Genomic DNA, 27,175 nt, shown 5'->3' with positions numbered 1-27,175 from the left:
GTTTCATATTTCTTACACAAAATTTGATCAAGAAAATTATTGGAAAGGAATAGATAGGTAAAAGGAATAATTTATGTTGATAGAGTGATACATAGAGGAGTGGGAGGAGGATTATGTGGAGCATATATAAACTTTGTTTGTACTACTTAGACAAAATGCCTGTTTCTGGCTGTGCAGTATCTGTGACTGACTCCAGTGCTTCAGCACAACTTTTGGCCACCTGAGGAAAACTTGGCACTAAGTTTGTGTTCTACTAGGCAGCAGCAGTTTCCCATCCCTCTGTACACTTGGGAAACATGGATTTACCTGCATCTCAAAGCATGAATTAAAAGCCAAAAATGGCAGATGCTGAAAATCTGAAACAAAAAGGTAATGCTAGAAATATTCACCAGGTTAAATAACATCTGTATGGAGAGAACCAAGATCATTGTCTCAAGTCAATGGCCTTTTATCTAGCTGAATCAGTTTTATTATCACTGACCCTATTTCTTGAAGTTTGTTGTTTTTGTGCACTGCCTATTGACAATGGCCTTGATGGAGGGGAAGGTTTTTGCCCATGATGGGATTAGCTGAATCTGCGGTCATCTGCAGCCTCTTGAGGTCCTGGGCATTGGTAGCTTCATACCTGACTGTGATACAGCCAGTCAGAATGCTCTTCATAGCACTCCTGTAGAAATTTGCAAGAGTCTTTGCTGATATTCCAGATCTTTTCAAACTACTAATAAAGTAGAGCTGCTGGTGTGCCTTCTTTGTGATTGTGCCAATGTGTTGGGCCCAGGATGGATCCTCTGAGATGTTGATGCCCAGGAACTTGCTGCTTACCTTTTCAGCTACTGACCCTCCGAGAGGATTGGTGTGTGTTCTCACAACTTCCCCTTTCCTGAAGTCCACAATCAGTTCCTTGGTCTTAATTGTCATTGAGTGCAAGATTTTTGTTGCAATATCACTCGGCCAGCTGATCTGTCTCATTCCAGTACACCTTCTCATTGCCACCTAAGATTCTGCTTCAATGGCAGAGAGGTGGAGAGAACAAAAGGAATGTATTATGAGAGGATTGAGACCAGGAAGTCTGGATGAATGAGTGATGTGGATGGCAGTTGAGCGTTTGTTAACTGTGGCTGATTTTAATTCTGAGGTGTACATGGAGAGAGATGAATGAGGACCGAAAGGGAGAAGTGCTTTACATGTGAAGTACAGAATGCAGCAGTTTCCAGAAATCTGAAAGAAAAGAAAATGGGAAAAGCCAAGTTAACATCATATAGGCTGATGTAACTTGAGTACTGTCAATCAAAATCGTCCACTCCATTGGTATGTCAAAGGAACCAGTATCAGCATCCTCTCTTGGGCCATTAGCAAGAGATAATTTACAGTCCGGTGGAAGTACATGATGATGGGCTGTGTCTTTCATGTCCCTAGAAACAAGCAATCTATTCTGGACTCTAGAATTGTAGGACATTACTAGTTCAGAGAAAGTGCTCTGCCAGTCCCTTTGGGGGAAAAATATAAAATCCTCACTAAGTCATGGCAACTCTTAGCCCAGGCATGGGCAAACTACGGCCCGGGGGCCATATGCGGCCCGTTAAGCTTTTTAATCCGGCCCGCAGAACTTGATGAAATTATATTAATAAACCTTGTTAACGTTTTTTCCCCGCAATTCTGGCGTTTTCCCAATAGATGACGCACTCTATATACATTGACCTTTGTTGAGGTGCAGCGTATTACTCCACATTTGCGCTTTACTCTTTGTTCGGCTCGACCTATTTGTGTGAACAAGCGTTCAGCATCATGAACATCAACAAAGCCAGCCTCAGATCCAAGTTAACTGACAACACCTCAGATCCATCCTGAGAATCGCCACAACAAAACTAAATCCAGACTTTGATGCGCTGGCTAAAAAGGGAGACCAACAACACTGTTCCCACTGAAATTAAAAATAAGTTTCTTCGTTGTGTTATGTATATATCTGATGGATAGGGGAATCAAGGGATATGGGGACAAGGCAGGGACTGGATATTGATAGTGAATGATCAGCCATGATCTCAGAATGGCGGTGCAGACTCGAGGGGCCGAATGGTCTACTTCTGTACCTATTGTCTATTGTAAAAAATGCATTTGAAAATATTTTTTTCAATAAGCCTTGCATGTTACATGTCATTTCTGTTAAGTGATGGACATGAGTAGTGCGCAGGTGCACGTACGTTCTCAAAATAAAAAAATGCGCTCCAGATCAAATAACGCGCTCCGCATACTGGCGCGCTGTCACTGTTCTGTCCTTGTGCTGGTCGTTGTTGAGTTTTGGCACAGGGGACAATTGAATAAGAAGGAGCAGGACAAGTAGACCTGCATCTCCTACCGTTTTTGAAATAAAGACAGTCCGGAGGAGAGTGATGATGATAATATCTTGAAGGATAACAGATTTTCAGTGCTTTAAAATAATAACTGTTACTATTACAAAAGATGTATTTTATTCATTTAATTTTCAGTGTTTTAAAAGTCATTTCAATAAATAGCTAAGTACCATGGGACTTCAAAGACAGATATTTTGATGTAATGCATTTGTTCATTTTCAATTGAAATTAAAGCACATGTTTTCTACATATCCCATGATATTTTATTTTCTCTTATGAGGTGTATTACCAAAACACTCGTCCATCTGCTCCTGGTCCGGCCCCCCTGTCAAATTTTAGAACCCTTTGTGGCCCACAAGTCAAAAAGTTTGCCCACCCCTGTCTTAGCCTGTGGCCAATCAAAATGAAGGAAGACATCCAGAAAGGCACTGAAAATCCCACGTGAAGATGATAAGAGGGGGCACATCACCTCCAGACCCATTGCTTGTCAAGTGCCACCTACCCCACTGATGCAGAATCTGAGCCCTCCATTTAGTGCTCCTTGGATACCTCAACTGGAGAGGAATCAAGTCAGCCTCAAATCTAAGGGATTGCCTTAGAGGAAGAAATTCTCTACCCTCCTTAAAAATAATAGAAGAGTTGCATATTTATAGATTATAGATGGACTGCACAATAGTGTGGTGGTTTGCATTACACTATTCCAGAGCTAGCCAGCGACCCAAGTTCAATTCTTCTGCTGTCTGTATGGAGTTTGTACATTCTCCACATGGGTTTCCTGCAGGTGCTCCACTTTTCTCCCACATTCCAAAGATGTACAGATTAACGTTAGTAAGTTATGGTCATGCTATGCTGTTTCCGGAAACATGATGACACTTGCAGGCTGCCCCCATCCGTGGACCGTCCGTCACAATAGACAGGACCTCCCGGTTGCCACCCACTTCAACTCTGCCTCTCATTCCCATCTAGATATGTCCATACATGGCCTCCTCTACTGTCATGATGAGGCCAAACTCGGGTTGGAGGAGCAACACCTCATCTACCGTCTGGGTACCCTCCAGCCTGGTGGTATGAAAATTGAATTCTCCAATTTCCGGTAATTCCCTCCCCCACCCCCTTCCCCTATCCCAGATCCCTCTCTGCCTCTGTCCCCATTCAACTTTCTGCTTCTTTATCTCTACAGTTCTTTCATGCTTATCCCCTCCCTCCTTTATCTTTCCTCTGATTGGTTTTCAACCTGGCACTTCTAGGCCCTACCCCCTCCCTATCTCTATTACTGGGCTTCGGCCCTCTCTTTCCCCCCCTTTCCTGATGAAGGGTCTCAGCCTGAAATGTTGGCTACTCATTTCTCACGGATGCTGCTTGACCTGCTGAGTTCTTCCAGCGTTGTGTACATACACATCCTTGGACTGTGTTGGGTGTTCACACATAACAACACATTTCACTGTATACTTCAATGTTTCAATGTACATGTATTAAATGAAGTTAATCTTATAAACTTAAAAATAATTCGATCCTTGATGTTAGCCTAATAGATCAATCCTGTTTCAGCAACTCTAGAGATACTTCAGGGAGAAAGGATACAGAAGTGACTTCTGTTCTTTTGTGTCTACTGACTTGCTGCTGCCAGTTTGTATGAAGGTAGGAGTGGGCTCAACCGCTCTAAGTATTCAAATGATGCAGTGCTTAAACCCAGATATAAACATTGTTCACTGCGATGAAGGTCTTAAGAATTCTGAAAATGCCCTCTGCTGCAAATAAAGCAGGAAAAGGAGAACTTTGTTTGCAGGGTATATTATCTAAGATCGTAAGGTACAGGAGCAGAATTAGTTCATTCAACCTATCAATCTGCTCTGTGCCATGGTAGTTTAGCACATTGTTCTTATTGCTCTTACAGCTCAGGGTGTCGGAGTTCAATCCTGGCATCCTCTGTAAAGAGTTTGTACATCCTTCCCCCCCCCCCCCCCCATGGAATGCATGGGTTTTCCCCGAGTACTCTGATTTCCACCCACAGTCCAGAGACATACTGAGTAGGTTAATTGATCATTGCAAATTCTCCTTTGATTTGGTTAGGGTTACATCAGGTTTGCTGGGCAGCGTAGCTCAAAGGGTTGGAAGGGCCTAGTCCATGCTGTATCCCTAAGTAGATAGATAAATCAAAACACTTATTGTCCCTCTCAACCTCATTCTCTGCCTTCTCCCTGTAACCTTTGATGCCCGGACTAATCAAGAACCTATCAACCTCTGCTTTAAATATACCTAATGACTCGGCCTCCACAGCCATTTGTTACAGTGAATTCCAAGATTCACTACTCTCTGGCTAAAGAAATTCTATTTTATCTCTGTTCTAAAGGGGCATCTTTGCATTCTGTGGCTGTACACTCTGGTCCTAGACTCCTCCACTATAATCTAATCTGAAATATCCTCTTCACTTACACTCTATCTAGACATTTCAGTATTCAATAGATTTAAGTGAGATTCCCCCCTGTTCTAAACTCCATTAAGTACAGGCCCAGAGCCATCAAACACTCTTCATATGTTAACACTTTCAGTCCCCGGATCATTCTTCTGAACCTCTTCAATGCCAGAATATCTCTTCTTAGATAAGGAAGATTTGCTCACCTGAGTGAAAAGATGTTTGAGGAAAAGTGGTATGTCTTTCATATTTTTCACTACATGACTTTCCCAAGCTTTTTGCAATATTTCAAAAATAATTAATTGAGTGAAATGCAGGAAACTTGGCTGTCGGTTTGTACACAGCAATATCAAGATAATCGGACACTTTTTAAGTAACTAATGTTGTTGATTAAGGAACATGTACTAGCTAAGGCTCCTGAGATACCACACTAGAGACATGAGAGACTGCAGGTGTTGGAATCAGAATCAAAATCAGGTTTAATATCACTGGTATATGTTGTGATATTTGTTAACTTTGCAGGAGCAGTAAAATGCGCTACGTGATAATAGGAAAAAATTGTGAATTACATTAAAATATATATACATATATAAAATAGTTAAATAAGTAGTTTAAAAATTTGGAAATAATTCAGGAAACCTGGAACAACACGCAAAATGCTGGAGGAACTCAGTGGGTCAGACAACATCTAAGGAGGAAAAAAATCAATGGATACCACACTGCCTTCTTTGAAGTAACTCATGGGACTTTGTATGTCCATTTAAGAGAGAAGCATGTTTGGCATTTCATACAAACAATGGCACCTACAACAATGTAGCACCCCTCCGTACCACATTGGAATGTCAGCTGTGAAATTTGTGATTACATCTCTGGAATGGGACAAGTCTACACCCATTATTTCATGTGGCATTGCTACCAACAAATCCACAGGTGAAATTTGCATATATAACAATTAAAATGTTAGGTATTCCAAAATTCATCATGTATATCAACATTCCAAATTATTGTAGATGGGTTATGACCATTACACACTTCTTTCGATAACCAAGCTGAGTTGTTGAGCCACTGTAAGGATTTATTTCAAGCTCTAAAAATAACCATGCATCCCTTTCCCAAGAGAGTTATTCCGTGCGTTGACCACTTCACAGGAAGTCAGCTGTACATCATCAGCATTGCAGACTTGTATTCATGCTGCCTGATGTGTTGGTTTTAAGATGTGCAATCTCAAGAGTGTGTGACATCAGTTCTGGCAAATGAGTCTGTAAAGGAGCATAATTTGGCGGAGGTATTCATGAGAGAGAGTTCCACTTTAGGCAAAAACACAAGCCTTTGAATGTTCTTTTTCACACTGTAAGCTAATGTAAGAAACTTCAAAATGCAAGTGAAGGTTAGGCTGCAGTGTTGTCCGTCACCTTAGCTGCAGAAGTTGAATTTGCTTTCAGTTCAGAACCATTGATTGGAGGTTCTGTTCCAGTTAAAGTGGAGGTTGATAGGTCCTTAATTAGTAAGAGCATCAAAGGTTATGGGGAAAAGGCAGGAGAATGGAGTTGAGAGGGATAATAATCAGCTATGATACAATAGTGGAGCAGACTCAGTGGGCTGAATGGCCAAATTCTGCTCATGTATCTTGTGGTCTAATAGACTGGCAGAGCTTGAAGGCACCCACTCAACGATTCAAAAATAGCTTCTTTCCCTCTACCTTCAGATTGCTGAATGGACATTGAACCCATGAACACTACCTCACTATTTCTTTTTCTCTTTTTGCGCTTATTCAATTTAACTTTAAAAATATATACACACTGTAATTTTAGTTTTTATTATTATGTATTCCAGTGTCCTGCTGCTGCATAACAAATTGCACAACATGCCAGAAATATTAAACCTGATTCTGTTGCTTATTTTAAATTTGTGCTCTCTTCATGTTTCTGTGTTTACCTACCCAATTCCTAAAAGAATAACACTTTTGCTTTGGGTCTCTGTTTACCACCAGTTTGTTATATTATTTGGGTAATATTTATTAATATTGATGCTGGACCGTTATTATTGCCAGAGTATTCAACCATAGAGTTAATCCAATTAGTTCTCTTCTTACTGAGACTACATGTACCCCACTTCCTAGCAGAGGTGAATGTGATCTGGAATGGGTAATTTCATTTCACCCAGGCTAATAGTTGTGTCTAGGTTTAGCGTGCTACATTCTATGCAGGAATTGAAGTCTTTTGATTCGGACAGGAGAATGCAGAGTAGTGACGCAGCAGATAGTGCACTTAGCACACAAGTTCCATCCTGTCCTCAGCTGATGTCTGAAGATTTAAAGATTTTTTTTAAAGATTAGCTTTACTTGTCACATATATATCAAAACATCGAAGTATACAGTGAAGTGTATTGTTTGTGTCAACATGCCAACACAGGGACCAGCTCACAAGTATCATTTTGCTTCTAACACCACTATAGTATGCCCACAATGTACTAATCTGTACACCTTTGGACTCTGGAAGGAAACCCACGCAGTCACAGTGAGAACGTACAAACTTCTAACAGTGTCAGGAATTGAATCCCAATGACTGTCACTGTAAAGCATTATGTTAGTTGTTACACTACCATGCCACCTGTCCCGTCCATGTCATGCTTACACGTTCTTTAGGTGCTTCAGTTTCCTCCCACATCCCAAAGACAGTTTGATTGGTACATTAATTAGCTGTTGTAAATTACCACTACTGTAGGTAATGTAAAGAGCATTATAAAACGTGATTTAAAAGTTTTTACAGTACAATGCAGTGATGAGAGTAATAGATAGGGGAGCCTAACTAGAATGGTTGATCAGATTAACTGCCTGAGGGGAAGAAACCTTTAAGAAGACATGGGGGGGGGGGGGGGAGAGGTTGCCAGGGAATGAAAGTGATGATGTTGAGGTCAAGGAGAATACAAGTTACAGCGAAATCAGAGTGGAAGTAAGAATAATGGAATTGATGTAAGAGTCAGCGTGATGGGTCAAATGACTTCCTTCAATGTTTTAAGAGGATATGAGAAATAATATGTTTAAAAATAGTGGAATGGCATATAATGAGCCATGTATATAAACTGAAATATGGTCCAGGGCTTGGAAATGTTGGGGATTTAACCAACTACATCTTGCATCAGAGAATATAATATCATGCTCTGAAAATAATTTGATTGCCTGCATTGGTTGTTTTTGATTATCTTCTCATAGGTCTTCTGCAGTAATTGTTGAGTTAAAGGGAATGTGACATTAATGGTGTTAAGGCATAAAAATATGCTATTTAAGAATATTTCCTCTTCCTGTCATTAAGTGATAACGGAATAACTGGAGCTGAGCAGATGAACCGTGAAGGTGCCCACGGGAAGACTCCCGATGAGATGTACATCCAACAGAAGGTGCGAGTGCTGCTTATGCTGAGGAAGATGGGATCAAATGTGAGTGGTGAACTTAACGTGCAACCATAACTCTATTGTGTTTGTTGATTAAGGATTATTAATAAAATCATTAAAAGCTACTCACAAAAGGAGGCTATTCCACTTATAGAGATTGTTCTGGGTCTTTGAAAGAGCTATCCAATTAATTCCACTTTCTTGCCCTTTTTTCAATTCTTTTTTCCATAATCTTCTTCAGGTGAAAGTGGCTACAAAAACTTTATAAACAGCTTGTCACATAGCAGCACATTGTAATGTTTTTTTTAAATCTCAGCACTTTTGACTCTAAACAATTTTTTTAACTTGTGTTTATTCTTCTGCTTCAAGGTAGTAGTGTACAATCACTTGAGTCAAGTATGATGTTCTCCCAAAGGTTTGTTCCCTTAATGGAGAACATCTGTGCGTGACTTTGTTTAACATGGGGAGCTTGATATGCAGGCGGTCACCACACTATCCTTGGCAGATCGGGGTTAGTGGTAGTGGGATAGAATGTAAGGTGATTGAGGACCCTCAATCCTCAATCCTACTGTTGTGATATGTCATCATCTTCTGCCAGCCCCACCCATTGAGGTCTTGGTTGGATTGCCCTATGTCTGGAACCTCCCCTCTTGACCTTACCACCATGGATTACCCTACCAGGAGCTAAGCTTCAAACAACATCACTCTGCTGTACTTCTGTGGGACGTACTCCCACAGTGATGTTAGGTAGTAAGTTCAGGATTTATACTCTACAATAATGAAGGATCAGCAGTATACTTCAAGACAAGAACCATGTGCATTTGGAAGGAGAACCTGCAGATGGTGGTGCTTTCCCACATTCATAGTCCTTGTCTGCTGTGCTAAAGGTCACAAAGTATAGTGCTGTTGGAATAGCCCAGATGAGTAGTTAGAGTGCATTTGTAGATTGCACTCATAGTATCAATTTTCCACTAATGGTAGAGAGAATATATGTTTTAAGTTGGTGAGGGGATGTCAGTAAAGTACACTGCTTTGTTTTGGATCATGATGAGTAATTGGAGAGTTGTTAGAGCTACTGTCTTGTAGCTTGTAGGTGAACAAAAGTTTTGTAAGTCTCTAGCTACAGGAAATCCCCACCCTCTGAAAACTGCCTTTGCCAAAATCTCCCTTCTGGAAAAAACAACAGGGCTATTAAAACCAAAACTTCATGCCATCTTAAATTTCTTCCCCCATTCAGTTAATCTGATCAACTATTCTAGTAAGCAAACCCCCTTCCCCCCCCCCATCTCTGCATTGTACTGTAGACATTTTAGTCCACTTTTTTATAATGCCCTTTACATTATAAATGGTGGTATTTATTTGCATATTTTATTCTGTATTTGTCCTTTATTCTCAAACTTCATTAGCATGTTTCGATATAAATTTTTATTCTTTATAATTGTTGATTTATTTTTTGTTACATGTCATGCCTTGACTAACACAGCAAATTCCCAGTACTTGTATATAAATGTATATGGCAAGTAAAGTTGATCCTTGATAATGGAGGACTCAGTGAGGGCAATACTATTGAATGCCCAGGGTGGGTGGACAGTTTGATTCTAGTTAGTACATGGCAATTCTGTGCATGAATGTTACTTCACACTCTTTAGTGAATCCTGAATGTTGACTAAGTACTGCTGCATAGAGGTGAGGATTCCTTATTTGCCAAGGAGTTGCAAATGCAGTTGAACACTGTGTAGTCACTGACAAACATCAACACTTCTGACATTATGATGGGAGGAAGGTCAGTTGTGTGAAAACTAGTACCTAGAATATAGAACAGTACAGGTTCTAACCCTTAGATTGATAAACATAACAATGTCATTCTAACCTGTGAAAATAATTACTTTGTTAATAATAGTTTATGGAAAGGCTCTTTCCAACAATTATATTAATTCATTTTTTCAGTAGTAAAATTCAGAAAGCTAAGAACTTACACCAGCTTTGTAAAGAAGTATCAGGAATGTATAGAAGTAAATTCAGAGCCTTCTGTGTGCTTGTTTTTCATTGGTAGCCTCCTCATAAGATGGTATGTAATTAGGATAAAGCCTTCCATATTTATAATCATCACAATTCTGCAGAGGAAAATATATTTAATATAATAAAGTGAATCTTCATGGTGAATCAATATATATAGGATTTATTACTGTTATAGAGGTCTGCAGTTTGCTCACAGAGACACATGGATTGAATTGTGCATTCATGACCTATTTGGGGCCTTTAGGGCATTAGTGTGTTTTGGAGGTGATATTTAAATTTTTAGTGCAAAGTGGGAGTAAGAAATTAGATAACTATTTTACTTAAAACCATAAAGTAGGAGCAGAATTAGGCTATTTGGCCCTTTGCGTCTGCTCCGTCATTTGACCATGTTGCCCAATGTTAGATATCACCAGGGCAACTCGGTCTCCAAGTTCCCCCACACTACTCTAAAAGAATTATTGTAAAGAGATGGTTACATGATAGCAAGTGTCTTATCAACCTTTCTAAGTAATGCAGAACAACTTGAAAATAGTCTTAATTGATGAATCGTTCATGGGGAAAACACTTTTTCAGTTGCATAGTGTTGAAATAAAATTGCATTATGTATTTGAATTTTCAGGTATGTGTTTACTGAAAAAAGTGCAATTGATACAATGGGTGATATTGAAACCAAAATGGTACAATGGGAGAGGTTTAAAATGGCTGTCCTTTATTCTGCACTGCAGGAAAGTTGGGGAGAGGAAATAGGCGGAACTGAAGTTTGAAAGTACAGATAAAAGTGATTAGGATTTGCTGCATAGATTAATGGTTTTGTAATTAGTGTTTATTGTTAGTAGGTGATTTCAGGAATCATTCTTTGCTGTATGCTATGCTGCAGCCATCAACAATTTTTTTTCCTTTCAGTTATCAAAGGTCATGAGCTCCAAAAACTATTGAATCCAAAACCCTCCTGATGGTTCCTCTAACTCCATCTCTCCCCCAAGTTCCCTGCCCTGTTTTCACCATCCTTTTTGATCCCAAATGATTAACTCTCATCAGAGTCCTCAACCCCTACATCCCTATCTAATGAATTCCAAGTCTAAGGTGACATTGAGCTCTTTTTCTATCTCATTTCCAATTCTTTGGCTAGGAGTTTACACCCCAGATTGCAGAATTACAGACCCTTCCCCAGCTCTAAAACTTAAATCCAACTGGATCTCTCCCCCCCTTTTCTTCCCTCCCCCCCTTTTCTTCCCTCCCCCCCTTTTCTTCCCTCCCCCCCTTTTCTTCCCTCCCCCCCTTTTCTTCCCTCCCCCCCTTTTCTTCCCTCCCCCCCTTTTCTTCCCTCCCCCCCTTTTCTTCCCTCCCCCCCTTTTCTTCCCTCCCCCCCCTTCTTCCCTCTCTCACGTCCTCTTGTGATTGCTAAATGATGCACAACGTTCCCAATGGAACAGCCACTGATTGATTCAATGGATTACTGAACTATAGAGCAGAATCCAAAAGTCTACTAGCAGTCAGAATTGATTTTAGTTGGAACAATAGCAAATTACTGTGGCTACCCAGAAAGTAATCGTCTAAATGGTAGTAGTTTAATGTCTCTCAACAACTTAATTCTGTGAGTTTTCTTTGTTGCCAGCATGGCAAAGCTAGCATTTATTATCCAGTCCCTACTGCCCACTGGATTTGGTAGCAAATTCAGAAGGCTGTTAAACATCCATGTTGGTGAGTCCGGACTCACATAATTGGCCAAACTGGGGTAGGGTGGCAGATTTGATTCCTTGAAGAATATTAGTGAACCAAGATTTTATAAACCCCTGATACTTTCATGGCCATCATTACTGATACAGTTTCTCTTATTCTATATCTATTTATTTGGTTTTAAATTACTCAGCTGCCATTGTAGATTTCCTTGAATGAATAGTGTAGGCTTCTGGAAACCGAACAAGTAACCTACCACTCTGCTGCTGTGAAAGGTAAACCTTTAGGGAAAGGGAAAGGGAGTGCATGTTCTGCATCTTGTGAGCATTCTGTATAAAACTTCACATGGAACATCATTCAAGTGCTTCCCAATAATAGAAGGAGCAACAAATCTGGAAGGATAAGTTAAGCCAATGAGAATAGTTGCCAATTAGGAAGTTGAGACTGCAATAGGGTTGAAGTGCTGTTTAAATAATCAGGCATTCAGACATAAATTTTAAATTGACTAATGTTTCTCTGCAGTTATGCATAGAGTCCCATCCTTTACTGAGTCAGCATGCAAAGGCTCTTTTAACCATTTAATGCAAGTCAAAGTAAATTTCCTACCAAAGAGCATACATACGTCACTATTTACTACCTTGAGATTCATTTTCTTGCAGACATTTACAGGAAAATAAAGAGTACAATAAAATTTATGAACAATTGTACATAAATGAAGACTAGTAAACAACCAATGTGCAAAAGAAGACATTATCCAAGTAAAAATAGTAATACTGAGAACATGAGTCGTAGAGGCCTCTAAAGGTTGTGGAGTCGTTTCAGAGTTGAGGTGAGTGAGGTTATTCATGCTGGTTCAGGAGCCTGATGGCTGTAGGGTAATAGCTGTCCCTGAACCTGGTGGTGTGGGCCTAAGGCCCAATAGTAGTAGTGAGAAGAGGGGATAGCCAGAATGGTGGGGATCCTTGATGATGGATTCTTCCTTGTAGCAGCACATCTTGTTACATGTTCAGTGGTGGGGAGGGCTTTCCTTGTAATGGACTGGACTGATCCACCACTCTCTGTAGACTGTGCCATTCTTGGGCAGGCATTGCGTTTTCACACCAGGTTGTGATGCTGTTCAGACCAAACATCAGAATGGGGAAGAAATGTGAAGTGACTTAGAGTGTGGAATGATTTTTGGTGCCAGATTGGTTTGAGTATGTCAGAAGCTGTCTGCTCTACTGATTTTATACTAATGACTGTGAGGCTAAGCACAGCTCCAATGCCGTATTTAAGTTTGTTGACAGCAACACTGTCACTAGTTGAATCAAGGGTAGTGATGAATTAGCATACAGGAGGGATCATGAAAATCTAGGTAAGTGGTGCCACAACATTAATCTGTCACTCAATGTCAGCAAGACCAAGGAGCTGATTATTTAGTTCAGGAAAAGGGAACCAGGGGTCCATGAGCCAGTCCACATCAGGGGTTCAGAGGTGGAGAGAGGCAGTGACTTTAAATTCCTTGGTGTTATCATTTGAGGGGATCTGTTCCAGCCATTACAAAGAAAGGACAGTAGTGCCTCTACTTACTTAGAAGTTGTGAAGATTTGGCATGTCATTTGAAAGTTTGACAAACTAATATAGATGAGTGGTGGAGAATATATTAACTGAATACATCATTGCCTGGTATGGAAGCAACAATGCCCTTGATCAGAAAAGCCTACAAAAGTAGTGGATACAACCTTAGTCTATCTTGGGTAAAGCCCTACCCACCACTGAGCACATTTAAATCTTTTTTATTGTTTTTTTAGATGAATTGTCCTTCTGAGGTTCTAGGGACAAGGGCAGAAAAGTTACAAGTGTTGACCAACATTAATGGGGTATGTTTTTAGCCAGTTATTTCTAAATAAGCAACTACCAAGTATAAAATTGGCAATTTTGATGATAGCTAAAATCAGAAAATAAGTTAGTCGTAGGCAGAAAAGTTTGGAGCAATGTTTCAATAGTTCAGCCTGGCTGTTAACTTTTTTTTGTGTATCTGAACTCTTATACCTGGGCTGAAAATAAAATTGTATATATGGTAAACAATTGACTTGTTAAAAATCACCTAAAGTTTTGTGCACTGAAACCTAATACAGGTGGCCCCCGTTTTTCGAACATTCACTTTACAACAGCTTGCTGTTACGAAAGACCTACATTAGTACCTGTTTTCACAAACCAAAGAGGATTTTTGCTTTTACAAAAAAAAAGACACCTGCTTTATACATGTGTTTACCCCGAGAAAGACTACCATGACTGTGAAGCCTTGTACGTGCCGATTTTTATTGTCTCCAAATCGATTTTGGCTCACTGTCTTCCCGATTTTGATAAGTGAAACTGCACCGTACATACAATATTACTACTTTATGTAGGCTGTATATTTATCATATCATTCCTGCTTTTACTATATGTTCATGTTATTTTAGGTTTTATGTGTTATTTGGTAGGTTATTTTTTGGGTCTGGGAAAGCTCAAAAATTTTCCCATATAAATTAATGGTAATTGCACTTTGCTTTATGACATTTCAGCTTACAAACTGTTTCATAGGAACGCTTTACCTTCAGATAGCAGGGGAAACCTATATACTCCAGGAGAAGTTATTGAAACAACATTAGGAATTGTATCAGCCATTGAAGCAGCATCTTTATTGATTAATTTGTGGGGATGGGTAGTAACTGGAGAATAGGGCAAGGTTGATGATTGGACAAGGTTGTGGGTATGTGGTGAATGGGTGGATACTGACAATGCTATGCACTGAACATGGCAGGAATTGAACCCAGGTCACTGGCACTGTTAATAGCATTGTGCTAACTGCTATGATACTGTACTGCCCCATTCACTACCGTGGGAGTATTGGTGGGTTAACATCATTGAGAAGCAATAATTTCAACATGGATGATACCGAAGGTCTGAAAGTGTATTTTGAGCAATTTTTCATTGTGTGAACCACAATGAAACTGATATTGTTCAGATGTATGGTTTACAGAAACCTGATTTCCTCCCATCCCTGGTGCTCTGTAATTCTATTGTGTGTACTGGGATATTGTTCTCCAGCTAACTGAAAAGCTTCTTGAATCTGTTGTGGGGGGGGGGGGAGGGTCATTCCATATGTGAAAGCCAAGCCTAATAACATCCTGTACAAACTTGTGGACATTTCTGCTTGATTCATATTATTGACTGACCTTGTCTGATTCTGTTCCTATCTCCATCAAAGAAGTAAAAAACCAGTGTCCTCTGCCCCCCCCCCCCCCCCGTTTGAGATCTACTTAAGCTAGGACTGAATGCTCAGATCTTGGGGTTTTCAATATATAAAAATTGTTTCCATTTATTTTTCTCCCAAGGTTACATATTAGGGATGTCACCGTGCTGCTGTAACGCATAGTTACTGTTGGAACGTGAAATTAAATACAGTTCGGCTAGGATACAGAACGACACATATGTGCTTGCAATAGCCGCTGTGTTGTAGAAAATATTGCAACAGCTGTGGTAGTCATCACCATGTCTTTTCTGAATTCTTAATTGTGCTGTTTTCCTGCAAGGGTTTATAGATCAGAGTGGAACTTCCTGTACAGATTTCTAAAGCACAATAACATATCGCTAAAGTATAGTAATGCCATTCAAAAAAATTAACCCGTTGAAATAAGATTTTTAAAGCCACGTTCAGAAGTGCTAGACCATGAATAATTTTTCATGCCAATTTAGTTCCCAAATCCTAAAGTAGTCTTGCAGAAAGCATAAATTAAATATTCTATTAATTTTGTATATCCTTTTTTAATATAGTTGTAAAATGTCTGTTACTGTGGCAAATGTGACAATCAACAGCTTTAACTCTCCAAAATGTAATATGGCTCAAACCTTACCTTGTGGCCTGAAACAGCACAAACTTAAAATATTTTTAATGTAGCAAAACATTTCAAGCTGCTTCATTGTATTATTATCAAATAAATGTTGACACAAACCATAGATTTCTATATGAGTACAGTTGACCAAAAGCTGGGTCAAATCGCAATATGTCAGAATAACCAGGTTTTATTGACATTTGTTGAGAATTAATCTTTCCAACCTTGAATAATACTGCCTTGAATCTTCTCCAGCAAATCTCTTCAAAAGTGTGAAGTGAAATTAGTAGATTACTTTATAAGTATGAACTAATGGGGAGATTAGCGGGCAGGGACTATTGGACAAGTGACATTCCCTTGTCTATTCATCCCTCCCTGCAAGCAGCCCATTCATCTCCTCCCTCACTTCTATTCATGGCCCCAAACAGTCCTTCCAGGTGAAACAACATTTCGCCTGTGAATCTGCTGGGGCCTTCTATTGTGTCCGCTGTGGCCTCCTCTACGTTTGTGAGACCTGTTGTAAATTGGTCGTCTGCTTCATCGAGCACCTCCACTCCATCTGCCAAAAGCAGATCTTCCCGTGGCCAGACATTTTATTGACAATTCCCATTCCCATTCCGACATATCAGTCCATGTGCCACGATAAGGCCACCCTCAGTGTGGAGGAGCAACTCCTTCTATTCCATTTGAGTAGCCTCCAACATGATGGCATGAATATTGATTTCTCCTTCCAGTAAAAAAGAACTTCCCTCACCCCTCTTATTCCCCACTCTGTCCCTCTGTCGTCTTTATCTCTTCTCACTTGCCTATCATTTCCCCCGGTGCCTCTCCTCTTTCCCCTTCTCCTATGGTCCACTCTCCTCTCCTTTTAGATTTCTACTTTTCTAACCCTTTACCTTTCCCATTCACATGGCTTCACCTATCACCTTCTAGTTGATCCTCCTCCTCCTTCCCCTCCCCCCACCCCGCCTTTTTATTCAGGTGTCTCCCCACTTCCTTTCCAGCACTGAACAAGGTTCTTGGCCTAAAACATCAACTGTTTACTCTTTTCTATAGATGCTTCCTGCTGAGTTCCTCCAGCATTTTGTGTGTTGCTCTGGATTTCCAGCATCTGCAGAATTTCTTACGTTTACGATTTGTACAGTTTTGATTTCTTTTTAAATGCACACAGAAATATTCTACTAGCGTATTTAAAATGTAGTTGAACTATGTGCAACAGAAAAGATGTTTTATTCTTAAGAAGCTCCTGAAATTCAGAGTGTCTATTGCGGACTGAGACTGGGAAGGGGACAAAGAGAGGGGAATCATAGTTGGGAAAAGGGGAAGGAAGAAGGGAGGATGTGGGAAGTATCAGAGAGACATTCTGTAGTGATCATTAAATCAATTGTCTTGAATCAAATGACCCAGACTAGTGTCTCAAGGCTGGGTGTGTCTGCACCCTTCTGCCACCTGTCCCACACCCTTCCTGCAGTGTAATCCACCCTCACCAACCCCAACACCTTTTGCTCCTGCCAGTTTTACAAATTCACTCTCCTCTTAACGTTACCAAACGCAGTCTTAGGCACACTAGGTAGATAGCTATTTATGACTTTTGCACAGTACTGTTCATATCATATTTAATGATTACAGCCTCTACTGCTTCCTTGGGCAGAGAATTCCACAAGTTCACTGCTCTCTGGGAAAAGCAGTTTCTCCTCATCTTTGTCCTAAATCTTTAGGCTATTCCTGGTCTCACTTAAAAATGGAAACAACTTTCATGCCTCTGTTTTATCTATCTGTTTCATAAGCGGGAGAGTTGCTGTCCAAAAAGGAAATCGTAGCATGGAAAGAGGAGTTGAGTTTTAATCCAGAGGAATAATACTCCACTTTGGCGGTTCCTTCCTGCTAAATAAATAAATAAATAAATTGCATTAAGTGTCAGAGTAAACAAGCAACGTGTCTTATCTGTAATGTCACTTCTGCATCAAAGTTCTGTTTTAAAACTTTTACTTCAACAGAATGATACGTGCCTAACCGATGAGATTTGTTGATCCCTTTTAGATTGTTAACCTGTAATTATTGTGCAATTAACTTTAGAATTTTAATGCCAGTACAAAATCTCTTTATGTGACTTAAAGCTCATTGCTTAAGAAAATGATATTTTAATGGTATTTCAATGCCACGGTGCTGGTAAATAAAACAGGGAATCTTTTTTTTAACAGCTAACTCCAAGTGAAGAGGCTTTTCTACGAACATACGCCGGAGTAGTGAACAGCCAGCTTAGCCAACTTCCACAGCACCCAATTGATCAGGGTAAGGGCACAACTGCAAGAGACTATTCTCTTTTAGGTGATTGCAGCAAACATTTGTGTAGAAATCCAGCTTTAAGCACCTGTACAAAAAGTTGAGATTCAGATTAATTTAGTCAGGACCAGGCCCTCATCTTACTGATAAAGTATTCATATTGTGAGACAATTGTGGCAAATTGAGTTGCTGGAATCTAAGCCAGTAGAATTTAATGCATAATAATCTTAGCCACTGAGGGCTTCTATTGGTGATAGTTGGGTATTGCAGAGTTTTAATATTGAATGGACTCTTGCACAAACCAAGGAACCAGAATTTCATGTTTTTTAAAAAATCTGGATATGATGCACTTGTTAACCATTTCTTTCATTGATATTGGTTACAAGTAGCCCTGGTACAAACACTAATCCTTGCATTATATCTACTGGTGAACTGAATTCTTGCAGTTAACTCTGTCTTACTGAAAATGATCCACCTAATGTTTGGTCCTATAATTAGTTCTAAAATAAAAAAGCTGGATTAGTTGAATAGCTGTGCCAAGGTGCTGGCATAACATCGTGGCCTATAAACACCTTCTGGCAAGATGGCACCAGTGACCAATGGTGACATCTTGCAGACAATTTACAAAACTACTGGATACTCTTCTTCTAAATATACTACTACTGCTTCTGAGCTGCAATTGATTTGCCCTTTTAAGAATGTAATTTTGTGGGATGACCAAACAATCTGGCACTTCTGCAATCTCCTGGGGAACCTGGTGTGGATGAGATTTTATGTCAATTCCAAATGGCGAAGCACAAACCTATGGTCAACTCCATTGCTTCATGCCAATTAAAGCATTGAGCAAGAATAAAATCATCGAGGACAAGAGTGGAAAACTTGTAGGTGTTCAGCACAGTCTACCTGCGTTTGACTAGTTTCTCTCCCCACTGCTGGCGGGTGGAAAGTGCAGGGTCTCACGCCATTAGATTCAAAAGTGGCTGATGCCCTACAAACTTCAGGCTACTGGATGGGCTTGCCTCAGTGCCGAACGTGCTCCATGGTTGTAGACTCACTACTGAGGACTCAGCAGTTCATGTTCCTTGTGTTTTGTTTACTTCTTTACTATCTGCGCGATTTGATTGGGGTGCTTCAGGGCTGAACTGACTGGAACTGTGGCCTGCAACCATCAGCACAGCACTGAGGACTCACTTTTGGTGACTCTGTGGTTAATGTTATTGATTACTTTTTATTATTTGCGCAAGTTGCTCTTTCTTCTTGCACATTGGGTGTTTGATGGTCTTGTGTGGGCTTTTTCTTTGAACGAGTTCTATTGTGTTCCTTTGTTTTGTGGCTGCCTATAAGGTTGTATACTGTATACATACTTCAATAATGAGTATACTTTGAAACATATGACCTCCTATCCTTGTTTGATTTTACTGCCTTGCCAATTTCAAGATTCCAGGTTGATTGATTGATTCCAGATTATTGATTGATTCCTGGGATGGCAGGACTTTCATATTAAGAAAGACTGGATCGACTGGGCTTATACTCGCTAGAATTTAGAAGATTGAGGGGGGATCTTATTGAAACGTATAAAATTCTAAAGGGATTGGACAGGCTAGATGCAGGAAGATTGTTCCCGACGCTGGGGAAGTCCAGAATGAGGGGTCACAGTTTAAGGATAAAGGGGAAGCCTTTTAGGACTGAATGAGGAAAAACTTCTTCACACAGAGAGTGGTGAATCTGTGGAATTCTCTGCCACAGGAAACAGTTGAGGCCAGTTCATTGGCTATATTTAAGAGGGAGTTAGATATGGCCCTTGTGGCTAAAGGGATCGGTGGTGTGGCGAGAAGGCAGGTACAAGTTTCTGAGTTGGATGATCAGCCATGATCATACTGAATGGCGGAGCAGGCTCGAAGGGCCGAATGGCCCACTCCTGCACCTATTTTCTATGTTTATTGACATTCTTCAGTACACAAATATAAAGGAGAATGAAATGATTGTTACTCTGAATCTGATGCAACATAAGAAAAGCACAATGTGCATAAAGAACACAATAAAGAAGCAAAATAATAAATCAGCTCCATTGTTGTATTGAGTTCGCAATAAGGTAATTGGACTCGTACGATAATCCCACTTTGTGGTCAAAATATGTGAGGGAATTTGAATGTGCCATTCTGCTGAAGTGTAGAGACTTGTTAAAAGATTAGAAAATCCTACCTTATTTTTAGCTGTATCTGCAGTTATTGAATTTACAGTAGCAACTTCCTGCAGTTTATTGGACAATGCTTTCAATCTGAATAGGAAAGCTCTTCACTTCACTCACTTTAAACATGTTTGATATCCTTTAAAAATGTTTGTTATTAACAGCATGAGGGGTATAGATAGAGTAAATGCAAGCAGCTTTTTCCATCGAGGTAGGGCAAGACTAGAACTAGAGGTCGTAGGCTAAGAGTGAAAAGTAAAATCTTTAAGGGAAGCCTGAAAGGTGAACTTCTTCACTCAGAAAGTGGAACGAGCTGCCAGCAGGAATGGTGGATGCACATTTGATTTCAACATTTAAGAGAAACTTGGATAGGTACATGGATGTGAGGTGTATGGAGGGATATGTTCCAGGGGCAGGTCAATGGGACTGGGCTGAATAATAGTTTGGGATTGACTAGATTAGCTGAAGGTCCTGTTTCTGTGCTGTATTATTCTATGACTCTCTAACTCTATTAGCTATATATCTTCCTTACATTATTTATGTTCAGATATCAAGTTTTCATTTCTCAGGAGCAGATTTGTTTTAGAAGTCCTAAAGAATATACAGAGCTTGTCACCAGCAGCTTAATAGACAACCCCTCAGTTAAGCAGGGGTCCTTCAACAACTTGTACGATCAGGAATGTGCCAACTCATAGCTGCTGAAAGTTTTACATTGTTCAGCTTTTGGATTCAGATCCTAGTAAGGTTTACCAGCATGTGAACAAATCTATGAAAGTATAAAAACCCCATTGTGGCACATAATGAAATTAGTTTGGGTGTAAATAGAGATTAAGTATCTCCCTCAATGATGTTTCACTAGAGTCTGCAATCCTCTGGGTGGCATTGTGGCACAACACATTGGTGTGCTGATGCACTGCAGAATCGAACAACATTATTCATATAGAATATTCTTTCAGGCTGGAAGACATTGAGTGCAGCGCATACCCTTCCCTGCAATGCAGAGGAAATTGGCAGGATAAGCCAACAAGTTCATCTGTTCTGTATTTTCCTAGTGCTTCAGGAGTACTGTAAGGTGAAAGCTGTGCTTACTGTTATGTTAAGCCATCAAAATCAGGTTTGTTATTTACTGCTCATTAAGCTACTACTGATCTTGGGATGGAGTCCCATATGCACATAATGGAGGTGGGGACCTAAAGAACAACAACAATATAGTATTTGCTTAATTTTGCTGAAAGTTTGAGGAAATGTGGTATGTTGTCAAAGAGTCTTGCAAATTCCTACAGATGTACCATGGACAGCATTCTAGCTGGCTGCATCAATGTCTGGGGGTGGGACGGGCTACTCCTCATGATTCAAATAAGCTGCAGAGAGTTGCAAACTTAGTCGGTTCCATCATGGGCATTAGCCTCCATAGTATTCAGGACATCTTCAAGGAGCAGTGCCTCAAAAGGGTGGCATCCATCATTAATGACCCCCATCACCCAGGTCGTGCCTTGTTCTCATTGCTACTTTCTGGAAGGAGCTACAGAAGCCTGAAGGCATACACTCAACAATTCAGGAGCAGCTTCTTTCCCTCTACCATATGATTTCTAGATGGACATTGAAAAAGTACCTCACTACTTTTTTTATTTCAATGTTTGCACTACTTATTTATGTATTTACTGTAATTCACATTTTTTCTATTATTATGTATTGCATTATACTGCTGCAAAGACAACAAATTTCACAACACATACCAGTAATATTAAACCTGATTCTGATTCGGAATTTGGACCTTGAGTAGAACCAACATTGAGTTTAGTTCTGATACAACCTTGAGTGAATAACTAGCCATTAGCCCAAATCCTTTTCATCATCTTAAACAATATTGTCTGTTTGCAGTCCAAACCGAGGATTGTAGAGAAAAACAGCATCAAAACCCTTCTCTGAACTAGGGGTCAACTCCATGTTCATCCCCACTCCTTCCTCGGTAATTATAAGCAGCAAAATGGTTGTTATTGGGCTAGGCATGAGAGATTTGGACAGTTCTTGGAGAGATATAGGAGGACAAGGCAGTGGTAGACAAGCTGACTAAGGGTTGACTATTTTCGAAATGGAGAGACAAAATAAAAAAACTGAATTACAAAGGGACTTGGGAGGCCTTGTGCAGGATTCCCTCAAGGTTAATGTGCAGTTTAAGGCTGTGGAGAGGAGGACGGTCAGCTACAGGACACTTTAATCTGGTAATTGCAGCCACCACAAAAGCAAACGCATTCATTTCAAGTGGACTGGGATATAAAAGTAAAGATGTACTGTTGAGACTTATAAAGCACTGGTGAGGTCTCACGTGGGGTATTGTGAGCCTCTTATCTTAGAACAGATGTGCTGAAAGAGGAGGTTCAAAGGAGATTCACAAAAATGATTCCAGGATTGAATGGCTTGTCATATGAAGAACATTGGGTGGCTTGGGGCCTGTATTCACTAGAATTCAGATGAATGAGGGGTGACCTCATTGAAACCTATCAAATGATGAAAGGTCTTGATAGTGGATGTAGGGAGGATATTTCCTATGGTGGGAGAGTCTTAAGACCAGAGGGGACAGCCTCAGAGTAGAGGGGCATTCTTCTGGAACAGAGATAAGCTGGAATTTCTTCAGCCAGAGATTGGTAAATCTGTCCAATCCTTTACCACAGGCAGTTGTGGAGACCAAGTCTTTAAGTATCTTTAAGGCAGAGGTTGATAGAACCTTGATTGGCCAGGGATGAAGGGATATGGAGAGAAGACAAGAGATTGGAGTTGAGAGGAAAATTGGATCAACCATGATGAAATGGTGGAGCAGACTTGAAAGGCCAAATGGCCTACATTCTGCTCCTATATCTTATGGTCTTACATGAATTTGAATCCTATCTCAAAAGTTGAAACATTTGAATTCATGTAATTAAATATTTCTATAAATATTCACTGGTTTTACTAATGTCCTTTGGGGACAAAATCTGCCATTATTGATTTCCTAAATGACCTAACAAGCCAGTTGACCCAGATTCGGGTTTATTTATGTATCACATCGAAACGTACAGTGAAATCTTTCATTGGCATTAACAACCAACACAGCCTAAGGATGTTCTTGAGACAGCTGCAAGTGTTGCCACATATTTCAGTGCACCATAGCATGCCTACAATGTTCAGCAGAACAAGACGGAACACAAAAAGAAACAAAACCATTACCGTAAAACAAGGCCCTTTCCTCCTGCCCACACAAACAGTCCTGCAGCCCCAGCACTCACGGACGGGGAGCAGTTTGGGAGGAACAGTTGCTCTAGTTATATCTATAGCAGGTGAACACATAGGAAAAATGAGTTAGTAGTGATGAATGAACTCCGGCCAGTTATTATTCTTTGCTAGTATTATTAAGGTGGTGTGTCTTGAGATACTAAAACAGCCACAATCATGTACTCAGTCTTGGGCTTCATTATACTGAGCCACAAAAAAGGTATAAACCAATCTAGACTAGAGATACATATTTGAATTGGAAGTATTTGGTACCAGACATTGCTTGTAGAATAGAACATTAAAGGGGCTACCAGTTGGCCTGAATCAAGTACATGGTAGCGTAGTGGTTAACTCCACACAGCTTGGAGTTCAATTCTGCCACCATCTCTAAAGAGTTTGTACATTTCTCCCTGTGAACCACATGGGTTTTTTCTGGCTGCTCAAGTTTCCTCCAACAGTCCAAAGGCATACCAGTTAATAGGTTAATTGGTCATTGTAAATGGCCCTGTGATTAGGCTAGGGTTAAACAGATGAGTTGGTGGATGATACAGCTCGACGGGCTGGAAGAGCATCATGATCCAATCTCCTATAAAAGTATTACCAATAGGGAGGCTGTATTTATTCGTCTTGTGCCTAGTGAAAATAAATGCAAGTTTATATAATCAAAATACTAATGCTAAACTATTACCAACATTAATAATGCAGACAGGTCTTCCATGTAAAGAAGAGAAAAAATAAATTCCAACTTGGTTGCCAAAATTTTCTTTTTGATCTTAAAGGCATAAATATAAAATACAAATATGTCATCCTCCTTACTATTCAAGCTGTAAAACAGTGCACTACGAATGCAGGAAATGTGAGAGCTTGCTGGACAGAGCAAGTGAACAAGAGTATTTGGTTACGTAAGTTACATAATTGTTTTACTGATCTTTGTTGCTGACATAGAATTATTTAAGGGAGGACTATTTTAATTGATGAAGAAAATGCTTTCAGAATTTGTGTAAAGTGCATATATTCCTGCAGAGTCACTGGCAGAATAAGTGTAATTCTCACACTTCATTGAAACACTGCACTACTGGCTGCTACAGAGAATTATATATGTATGTACACCCACATTCGCACTCAGTCTCAGTGCCACAATCATGTGGCAGCAACTCAGTGCATAAAGGTATGCAGACACTGTCAAGAGGCTCAGTTGGTGTTTAGACCAAACATCAGAATGGTGAAGAAATGGGATCCAAGTGATTTTGACTGTGGAATGATTGTTGGTGCCAGATGGGGTGGTTTGAGTGTCTTAGAAACTGTTGATCTGGGATTTGTATGCACAAGTCTCTATAGAGTTTACAGAGAATGAACAAAAGTCAAAACAAAAATCCGGTAAGTGGCTGTTCTGTGGGTGAAAACGCCTTATTAATGAGAGAGATCAGAGGAGAATGGCCAGACTGTTTCAAGTTGAGAAGAAGGTGTCAGTAACTCAAGTAGCCATGCATTGCAGCAGTGGTGTGTAGAGAGCGTTCCTCTTTCTCTCGATGGTGGGGAGAGTTTGCTGCTGATTCCTGAGTCGGAGAATCTCAGAATAAAAAGCGACATAGCAGATTGTAATGCCGTAACAACAACTGTTTGTTAGTCTCCCCTATGCTGTGAAATGGGTGACACCTCTCTCTCCCTGTTTAGTGAGAGAGAGAGAGAGAGAGTGGCATGTGGAACTGTCAAGTAAACGATAGTTTTTGTTGACTGTAGATCATGGTCTCCCTTTGGGAGTTTTGCTGTAGCTCGGTAGGTGGTGGGTGCTGACGTTTTCAGCTGAATGGGTGGGGGGAGGGGGGAGTTGATGCTTTACTGCTGCTTGTGCATGGGAGGGGAGGAGAGAGCTTTGGGATTCTAACGTTTTTCTGTTCATTCTTAGGGGTTCTCTTTTCATCGATGTCTGAAGAGTAAAAATTTTAGTTTGTATACTGTATACATTCTCTGATATTAAATTGGAGCCATTTGACACACGTCAAACCTTGAACTGGATGGGCTATAGCAGCCAAAGACCGCACCAGGTTCCACTCCTGTACATATAAAAAAAAGTGGGCACTGAGTGTATTTATACTAAGTTACAGTTGTTCTCTCTGTGCTTACTGCAGAGGAATAGTGATAGTGGTTGGGAGAAGCTGTCACGGCTGTATCAGTTGATTACTTACTCCCTTGCACACAATGCTGTTGGTTACAAAAGAGGGCAGGTAGGCACAGCAATTGCAGTGCTATTTATAGTGAATGGATTCAGCAGGAAAGAAGAATTAATTTTCTGCCAACAAAGCTGTTGCATTTCATGCTGATGTATAACCACCCACGTGTGAAATTCAGTGAACTGCATATTCTTCACAAATATGAAATGTCATTGAAGGCATGGCAGATGGAATTTAACTCTGACAAATGCAGAGTGATGCATTTTTGGAAGTTAAATTGGGGCAGAACAGATACAGTGAATGACAGGGCCCCAGGGAGAGCTGTAGAACAGTAGAGGCCTTGGGATACAGTGCATACTCTCAGTGGCCACTTTATTATGTACAGCTTGTACCTAATAAAATGACCACTGTGTATGCCCATAGTCTTCAGCTGCTGTAGCTCATTCACTTCAAGCTTCAACATGTGTGCTCTTCTGCACACCATTGTTGTAATGTGTAGTTGTTTGAATTACTGTTGTCTTCCTGTCAGCTGAACCAGTGTGGTCATTTTCCTCTGAACTCACTCACTACCAAGGCGTTTTTGCCCATAGAACTGACTGTTGAGCAGGAAAACCCCAGGAAGACAGCAGTTTCTGAGGTGCTCAATCACCCCGCCTGGCACCAACAATCATTCCATGGTCAAAGTTACTTGGACCACAATTCTTCTCCATTCTGCTACTCGGTCTGAACAACAATTGAACCTCTTGACCATGTCTACATGCTTTTATGTATTGACTGCAGGATTGAGTAATGAGGGTAGTCCAGTTTTCCAGAAGTGAAGGAGGCTGAGAGGTTACTTTAAGGAGGTTTATAAACTCACAAGGGGCTAAGTTAAGACTGATTGTTAGTCTTTTTTTCCCTTGGATTAGAGAGGCTAAAATTAGAGGGCACAGGTTGAAGGTGAGAGAGAAAGATTTAAATGGGACCTGAAAAGCAAGTGTTTCTACACAGTGCAGTGGATATTTGGAACAAGCTACCAAAGGAAGTGCTAGAGGCAGGTACAATTACAACATTTAAAAGACATTTGGACAGGTACATGGATAGGAATAGTTGGCTGTGGGCCAAATGCAAACAAATGAGATAAGGTCTAGAAAACAACTTGGTTGGAATGAATGAGGTGAACCGATGGACCTATTTTTGTGCACATGGTTCTTGGTTCTTAACACAAATAATGTTGCTTCTCATCCTGAAGTGCAATTTCCTTTGTATCACAGAAGTTACAGTACCTGTACAGTATTCTGTGTTTTCAGTAGTCATGAGTTCTTATAGTGCTTATGTTTTAAATACTTTTTAAAAAATCCTTTGGAAATGCCTTTGCTCATGGCAATCAAATCTTAAATGCCTGTCAAATTAAGTTACTAAAATTTTGTACAAAATCTGCTGCTTCAGAATTTCAACTATCTTGTAATCTCTGTGAAACTTTGCCCTTTCCAAATCAAGTCAGTTGTTTGGTTGCTGGAGAAAATCCATTGAGTGGAAAGTCACTGTTCAATGATTTCATCCCCAGTGAATCGGTGAGACTGCCTCACCCCAATGGAATT

At 40.2% G+C, this 27,175-nt stretch overlaps 1 protein-coding gene across 3 annotated transcripts in view; it reads left to right on the top strand.

Annotated features, from left to right (window-relative positions):
• Nucleotides 1–27,175, top strand: part of ctnnbip1 (catenin, beta interacting protein 1) — an 89,749-nt gene that overhangs the window by 38,625 nt on the left and 23,949 nt on the right. Inside the window, exons 2-4 of one of the 3 annotated variants that reach the window (XM_059952272.1) lie at nt 3,315–3,441; nt 8,073–8,196; nt 17,906–17,996. In XM_059952272.1, coding sequence (XP_059808255.1) covers nt 3,317–3,441; nt 8,073–8,196; nt 17,906–17,996 — 340 coding nt within the window. In that variant the 5' untranslated portion in view covers nt 3,315–3,316. Of the gene's footprint in view, nt 1–3,314; nt 3,442–3,896; nt 3,987–8,072; nt 8,197–17,905; nt 17,997–27,175 lie in introns of all 3 variants that reach the window. The other 2 variants (XM_059952275.1, XM_059952274.1) reach the window with 2 other exon arrangements.

The sequence above is a fragment of the Hypanus sabinus genome, chromosome 27 (genome assembly GCF_030144855.1).
Source record: "Hypanus sabinus isolate sHypSab1 chromosome 27, sHypSab1.hap1, whole genome shotgun sequence".
NCBI lineage: Eukaryota > Metazoa > Chordata > Chondrichthyes > Myliobatiformes > Dasyatidae > Hypanus > Hypanus sabinus.
The sequence above is the reverse complement of the archived record's forward strand: the minus strand, read 5'-3'. Positions and strand labels throughout refer to the sequence as shown.